Source organism: Colobus angolensis, unplaced genomic scaffold (assembly GCF_000951035.1).
Source record: "Colobus angolensis palliatus isolate OR3802 unplaced genomic scaffold, Cang.pa_1.0 Scaffold309, whole genome shotgun sequence".
In the NCBI taxonomy this organism is placed as follows: Eukaryota; Metazoa; Chordata; class Mammalia; order Primates; family Cercopithecidae; genus Colobus; species Colobus angolensis.
The window spans coordinates 3,132,149-3,140,215 of record NW_012116366.1 but is presented as its reverse complement, the minus strand read 5'-3'; the positions used below and the strand labels follow the sequence as shown (position 1 = coordinate 3,140,215).

Below are 8,067 nucleotides of genomic sequence, written 5' to 3'. Positions count from 1 at the left end.
ATGGCATCCTAAAGCTTCTGGCAAAACAAGTGTGACAAAAAGTTCCTAACAAAGAACCAAATCCATAACATTTTAGAAAAGCTTTTAAAACAATCCAATGGTATAAAAACAGACTGAGGAAGATCACTATGAATGGACACAGAGTGATTTCCAGCCCATACTGTTAAGTAAATATGAGGAACAGAATATATACACTTAAAAATGCCAGAAACCAAAAAGACTAAGTGAGGAAGTCAGCAAATTTAGCACACTAGACTGGGAAAGATTTAGGATGTTTGTGAAAAAGTCAGCACCATTGACTTCATAGTCACGCTCCACAGCTAATCTTTTCAAAAAGGCGACAAAAGGGGAGAACACTGGTTACAGCCATCACATGGCTCTAAGCAGGACTCGTAGCTGGAATAAAGGAACCTCAAACCCTCATGTTTGAACGCCCAAGTCCTAGCGATGTGGGTTTATGTCCATGTCATTGTTTATAATGCACAGAAACCAAAGGTTTCTTAAAACAAAAAGCACCTGAGATTAAGAATCAGAAGGTCCAGGTTCCAATCTTAAATGAGCCAGCTCTGTGACCCTTAGCAATTTTTCTCATCTATAAAAAGGTAGAGACAGATGAAATGACCAAAGTCAACTTTCTCATCGAAAATCCTAAGACTCTAAGACTAAAACATAAAGATCTTGAAAAGTGTAATGTTGGAGCCAAATTCAAACAAACTAAAAAATATATTTTTAAAGGATAAGACAATAAAAAATCTCTGAACCCCAGATATGATGTTATTAAAAAGTATTGATGTTATCATAAATTATTGCTTGTTTTTTTAGTATTGTGATGTTTAAAAGACTTCCTATTTTTCAGAGAGACATATGAAATGTATACAATGAAATGATATTATGCCTGGAATTTGTTTCTAAATAACAAGAGTCAGGGGGATATTTACGTATGGATGAAACAGGATTGGCTGTGAATTGATAATTATTGAAACTGGGTGCTGAGTACATGGAAGTTAATTTTATAGTTCTCTCTCCTTTCTAAACTTTGAAATTTTCCATAATAAAAAGATAATATAAAAATGCCGGCTGAATAAGCAAGTTCAAAAAAAACGTATGATTTTGTACTTATTAAAGAGAAATATATGCTGTAAAGGAAAACAGCAAAAATAGTATTGCTAGATTATTTCTTCATTCTTAGATTTCTCCAAAAGTGCTAATAGAACTATGCAGTCATTAAAAACAAAAAGAAAGAGAGATCATGTCCTCTTCAGGAACATGGATGGAGCCAGAGGCCATTATCCTTAGCAAACTAGCGCCGGAACAGAAAACCAAATACCACATGTTCTCACTTGTAACTGGGAGCTAACAGAGGGCAACAATACACGCTGGGGCTGACTGAAGGACAGAGGGTGGAGGGTGGGAGGAAGGAGAGGATCAGGGAAAATAACTAATGGGTACTGGGCTTAATACCTCGGTGACAAAATAATCTGTACAACAAACCCCCACAACATGAGTTTACCTATATAACAAACCTGCACATGTACCCCTGAACTTTAAAGTTTAAAAAAGTAAAAGTAGTATTAGAGAAACCATCCTAACTTCAGATCTGAGACTATAAAAACACTGGAAAGTGACCTCTTAGATGGCCCCAATAATCCTCACCTCCTGATATTCATCCCTTTGGGTCATCACTTCCCACTGTCCCAGAGTTGGTCTGTGTGAGTGACCAATGGCACAAAGCAGAGGTGATGACATGACACCTCTGAAATTAGTTTATAAAGAATGCTGCAGAAGGAGGGCAGGGGTAAGGGTGTAGAGTGGCATGCTCCTCTCTCTCTCTCTCTCACACACACACACGCACGCAAACATACACACATGCACACGTGCGTGCACACACACGCGTGCACACGTGCGTGCGCACACACACACACACACATGGGGTATTAAACCAATCATTAACACATCGCTTTGCTAACAGCCATGCACAGTGGCTCATGCCCCGTAATCCCAGCACCTTCGGAAGCCAAGGTAGGTGGATCAGTTGAGGCCAGGAGTTCAAGACCGGCCTGACCAATATGGTGAAACCCCTTCTCTACTAAAAATACAAAAATTAGCTGGGCATGATGGTGTGTACCTGTAATCCCAGCTATTCAGGAGGCTGAGGCAGGAGGATCACCTGAGACCAGGAGGTGGAGGGTGGCAGTGAGCCGAGATAGCGCCACTACACTCCAGCCTGGGCGACAGAGCAATACTCTGTCTCAAAAACAAAACTAACAAACAAAAACCACACTACTAACTGATGAGGACATTTTAAAAATAGGTGTCATGTCCTAGACAAGGAGTTGGCTCTCCTTCCCCTAAAAGGCACATTATCTCCACTTCTTCTCTACCATATACTTATAAAATATTGCATACGTAAATGTAGCATTAATTCTTTGAACATTTGTGGAGTGCCAGGCACCACGCCAGACACTGAAGATACTAACACACACTCTCCATGCACAAAGGCCTCTACATTCTTATATAAATGTATATACCTCAAATCAGGGGTGTCCAGCCTTTTGGTTTCCCTGGATCACATTGGAAGAATTGTCTTGGGCCACACATAAAATACACTAACTAGCACTATCAATAGCTGGTGAGCTTAAAAAAAAAAATTCACAAAAACCCCCAATGTTTTAAGAAAGTTTATGAACTTGTGTCGGACCACATTCAAAGCCATCTTGGGCCGCAGGTTGGACAAGCTTACCTTAAATGATCACCACAACCAACTGAGCTACACCTCCTCACCACAACCACCAGCCACCCAGCCTAGTACCTGACCAAAGCCTGGTACATGAAAACGGCCTGGTCAGTAAGCACTGTCTATTTCTGCAGTTGGGAGGCCCTCTGTGATTCCCCTGCATACCCCCATACTCCACCCTCCACCTCTGCAAGCCCCGAGACTCTCCCATCTTCCCCAAAAGACAATAAGCAACAACACAAGAGGAACATCTGTACTCCCTTAAAACAGTTTTGTGCCCCAATTCACAACACGGGTCTCAGAAATTCTGCCAGTTTGTTAAAATGGACAACTGAAGTCTGGGCCCCTGTGCAATGACTTCAAGATCGCACTAGGACAGAACACTTTAAGCCTGTTCCCATCAGCAAGCTCTCCAACTCTCCCTTCTCCCCATCTGTGACTTGCCTCCCTGCAGGAGTGGTCCAGCAGCTCTACAGAGAAGTTGATTATAAACAGTGTGAGCCTCATCCTTCCTGAATGTTAGGTTGAATTGTGTTCCCCCAAAAAGAGATCTATTGGAGTTCTAAGCCTTAGTACTTCAGAATGGGACATTTTATGGAGACAGGGTCTTTAGAGAGGTAATCAAATTCAAATGAGGCCATTAGAGTAAGCTCTAAATCAATATAACTGGTGTCCTTATTAAAAGCGGAAATTTTGACACATAAACAAATAGGCCCACAAGGAGAATAACATGTGAACATGCAGGCAGAGATCGGGGGATGGACCTACAAGCCAAGGAACACCAAAGGATATCAGCAACCCATCGAGAGAGTTAGGAGGAAGGTACAGAACAGATTCTCCTTCGCAGTCTCATAGAACCAATTCTGCCAACACCTTTATCTCAGCGTTCTAGCCTCCAGAACTCTCAGACAATACATTTCTGGTTTTTTTTAAGCTACTCAGTCTGTGGAACCCTGTTATGGAAGCCTTGGCAAACTGATGCATGGAGTTTAACAACCAGCATGAGGGTTTTGACCCACTGCTGGCTCAGTGAGCATATGCAGCCTCGGGTGCTCCACTGAGATCTGCATCTGCTAGACACCAGAAGCTTCTAACGGGAAGCAAAAGGGTCTCCAGAGTGTGTAAACACCTCTGCCTGCATCTTCTGGCCAGAGTTCTGAAAAGTGCAAGGAGCAGGAAAGCTAATGATTAGCTTGTGATTCTGAAGCAAGGCAAGAAGCAAACCCCACAGCTGGTACTTCTAAATGTCTCTTGTGATTAGGGACAGTGGCACTTGGCAGGCTAAGGGTACTTGTTTTCCCTTTGTCAATAAAACCTGAATTTGTAGCTCTATTATTTCAAAAAATGTGTTTTCAGGTTTTGTGGTGCTTACATAGTAGAAGCTTACATAGGGTAAACATTTTCCCAATCAAGGTAAAACAGAAGGCAGAGTGAGCAATAAACGCTGTTTTTGGTTTAAACCAGTTCTGGCTTTCAAGTGCTTTACCTTCTTCTTTACCTTCTATCTTTAAAATTAAAGACCTTTAATTTTAATCCACCAAAATCATTTAAATCCCTACAGGTTTACTTATTTAAAAAGTAGGGCATGAAACTGTTGGGGCTTAGGATACCCCAAAATAAAAGCCTCAGAAACATCCTCAGGAGCTGCCGGGCATGGTGGTTCACTCCTATAATCCCAGCACTTTGGGAGGTTCCACTTTGGGAGTGCTCCTATAATCCCAGCACTTTTTTGGTTCCATATGAATTTTAGAGTCGTTTTTTCTAATTATGTGAAGAATGTCAATGGTAGTTTAATGGGAAATAGCATTGAATTTATAAATTTGGGCAGTATGGCCATTTTCATGATACTGATTCTTCCTATCCATGAGCATGCAACATTTTCCCATTTGTGTCCCCTCATTTCCTTGAGCAGTGGTTTGTAGTCCTCCTTGAAGAGGTCTTCACTTCCCTTGTTAGCTGTATTCCTAGGTATCTTATTCTCTTCATAGCAACTGTGAATGAGAGTTCATTCATGATTTGGCTCTCTGTCTATTGTTGGTGTATAGGAATGCTTATGATTTTTGCACACTGATTTTGTATCCTGAGACTTTGCTAAAGTTGCTCATCAGCTTAAGGAGCTTTTTGGCTGAGACGATGGGGTTTTCTAGATAGAGAATCATGTCATCTACAAACAGGGACAGTTTGATTTCCTTTCTTCCTATGTGAATACCCTTTCTTTCTCTTGCCTGACGGCCCTGGCCAGAGCTTCCAATACTATGTTGAACAGGAATGGTGAGAGAGATGACCCTTAATTTCTATACCCTGCTCAAATGATCTATAGATTACGTCTGTAATCCTAGTGCTGGGAGGCCACGGTGGGAAGATCACTTGAGCCCAGGAGTTTGAGACCAGCCTGGGCATGGTGGTGTGTGCCTATAGGTCCAACTACAGAAGGCTAAGGTGAGAGGACCACCTGAGTCTGAGAGATGGAGGCTGCAGTGACTGTGCCAAAGTCAGAGCCTGTCTCAAAAAAAGTAAAATAAAAAATTTCCAAAATAACATTTTTTTTTTAAAGAGGCTGCTCTTCCCCTAGACAGATCTTTTGAATATTGTAGTCAGACAAAGTACGTCCATCTTCCAGTTGCTTGCCAGCAAAGATCAGTCTTTGCTGATCAGGAGGAATTCCTAATAAGAAAAAAAACAAGAAGTCACAGCATACCAAGCCTGTGATGTGCTCCAGATTTATAAGGTAACACCCCTTAATCAAATACATGGTACTAACGGCTGACCATAAGCCCTTACTAGAGGTTAGGCATGGTTCTAAATCTTTACACATCACATTTTACTGCATTAAATCTTAGGGACAATACTGGGCTGTCTGCAGTGGCTCACGCCTGTAATCCCAACACTTTGGGAGGCCGAGGTGGGGTGATCACTTGAGGTCAGGAGTTCCAGACCAGCCTGGCCAACATGGTGAAACGCAGTCTCTACTAAAAATACAGTAAATTAGCCGAGCGTGGTGCTGCACGCCTGTAATCCCCACTACTAGGAAGGCTGAAGCACAAAAATCACTTGAACCCGGGAGGCGGAGGCTGCAGTGAGCCGGAACTAGCCAATGCACTACAGCCTGGGCGACAGAGGAGACTCCCATCTCACACAAAGTAAGTAAGTGTCCTAATTCACACAAGTGAAATACACCTCAAGGATTCCAATCTAGGGACTGTGCTCCCCGATCACAAACATTTATTGTGTTATTCCCCAAGTATTTTGTCAATCTGCCCATCCCTCCCTCACCATGAGCAGATATGTCTAGCACCTACACGTAGGCTGAAGTCTCCACAGGTTAAGTTTCCTTAACTACAAAATATTACTTGCCTTCCTTATCCTGGATCTCGGCCTTTACATTTTCTATCGTATCCGAGGGTTCAACCTATGAATGTTAAAATGAAAGTATGTTGCTTACACATTACGTAACTACAGCAGAACTCATTTAGTTTGACAATTACCACTGAACCGAACCGGCGACAGGGCTGAAACCTACTCAGGAGACCTATTACCCACCCAGTGGGCAACCTCCCAAGTCGGCCACCGGAAAGCACCTTCATCTCCCCAACCCAGGGCGGGCGGCCGCCACAGGGTCACACGTGCTCGCGCCCTGCGGGCGGAGTTACCGGGCGCAGCTCCTCCGTTTTAACTAGCTGGAACCTCTCGAGAGGTGAGAGGCCCGCCTTTGGCCACCGAAAATCACCTCGAGGCCGTTGCTGAGCAAAAGATACTCATTTCAAAGCTTAAGTTTTAGAACCCAAATTCGGAATCATGGTTTAAGTCATGGAAAGCAGCGCCGGTCCTAAAATCCACCTCAGGACCTTATTCGGACCTTGGCTTCCTCATGACCACCTGGCCCGTACCTCGAGGGTGATGGTCTTCCCCGTAAGGGTTTTCACGAAAATCTGCATTTTGGTGGCGGCTCCACCTGAGGTTGGGGAAAAGGAAGAGACGGGTTAGGTCAGAGATCACAACAGAAGGCGGCATAGGGCGCTTGCCCCAGAGCAGCCGATAGAGCAGACACTCACCTAAGATGGCGGATCGAAAAGAAAAAACGCCGCGCAGGCCCACTGGGTTTCCCGGCGCCCCAGCCGAAAGACCCACCTCTTAGGCGACCACACCAAATGCCTGACTGCCGTTCCAACGACAATCCAACCCGGTGCGAGACCAGGACGTGAAACTCGTTTCTCCTCTCCCTAACCCGGGCTTATTTCTCACTTTAACCTTCGGAATGCTTTCGAAATGGTAGGTTTAAGCAACGTAAAAAATGTTTTAAAAAGGTTTTTCCCGTGCAGTCAACGTGGCTAAGAGAATCTTTAAAAGGAGGTGGGTCGAGGGGGGCCTCATTGGGGAAGAGGTAGGAAATGGAAGTGTATTCTGGGAATTGTAGTTCTCCACTGTTTTCTTCTACCTTGGACTACTTGTCCCAAGATGCAGTTCCGCCTCCCAGATTCCCTAGTTACTGTCTCTAAGCACTGAAGTCGGTGTTTGGAGAAAGGGACTCAGGTGAGGACTGGAGGGAGGATGAAGCGGAATAATGGTTTCCGGAGCGTGGAAACGGGCCGGAAGTGACTAGGAAGAAAGGTTAAGGGGCGGGCCAAGAGTGAGGGGCACGAAAGGTGTCCTTCGCCCACTTTTCACCGCAGAAGCGGTGAGGGGCAGAGAATCAGCGATCTGCCAGCCGCTCCCTGGGCCTCCAAGGGAAGGGAATCTGCATGGCCTGCTCCAGGCAAACTGAAAAATAGGTGAAATCTTCGGAAGCGGGAGTTCAGCCCTTTCTCGCCTGTAGCCCCTCCCTGCTTTCAGTCGCCAAGTCTCTCCCAGTCTAGGCAAGAGTCTGAGTATTATGTGTCACTCCTTAGTGTGACACACTTTAATATGTTGAAAAATCTCAGGAGTTTTCAAATTTTAAAGTGAAACCGTACGGAAAAGAAACCTGCAGAGTGGTTATTTAGTTGTAGCATTTCCAAATTTGGGCTTTGGGAGTCTTGGATCTGCGAGGAAGTTTTAGGGGATATGTATCGGGTGCTCTTCCGGCAAGGAGGCCAATTAGAAGCAAGTTCCCCCCGTCCTTTCTCCACTCCACAAACCACAGAGTCCCTTCTAAGGAACCTTCTTAATGTCTTCTGTATTTATTTCTTCATCCTCTACCGCCTGCGACCCCATCCCCAAATTCAGACCTTCATTTTCTCTTGTAGGGGTTCCGTATGTAACTCTTTATCTCTCTCCAGTCTTTCCTCCTTTCTAACCCACCTTCACTATTGCCTCCAAAATATTCATTCTGAAAGGTAAATGTGTGTTATTATTCT

General features: G+C 44.2%; 1 protein-coding gene and 1 long non-coding RNA gene across 3 annotated transcripts in view; one reads left to right on the top strand and one right to left on the bottom strand.

Annotated features, from left to right (window-relative positions):
* Positions 1-5,681: 5,681 nt before the first annotated feature.
* Positions 5,682-6,807, bottom strand: LOC105517860. The gene is made up of 3 exons (XR_001002726.1): positions 6,787-6,807; positions 6,622-6,686; positions 5,682-6,143 (listed from the first exon to the last, which is right to left on the bottom strand). It is a non-coding gene; the product is annotated as an uncharacterized LOC105517860 (long non-coding RNA).
* Positions 6,808-6,931: 124 nt separating this feature from the next.
* CLHC1 (clathrin heavy chain linker domain containing 1) overlaps positions 6,932-8,067 on the top strand; it is a 72,587-nt gene continuing 71,451 nt past the window's right edge. The window contains exon 1 of one of the 2 annotated variants that reach the window (XM_011950595.1): positions 6,932-7,003. In XM_011950595.1, coding sequence (XP_011805985.1) covers positions 7,001-7,003 — 3 coding nt within the window. In that variant the 5' untranslated portion in view covers positions 6,932-7,000. Of the gene's footprint in view, positions 7,004-7,375; positions 7,504-8,067 lie in introns of those variants that run through there. The other variant, XM_011950594.1, reaches the window with a different exon arrangement.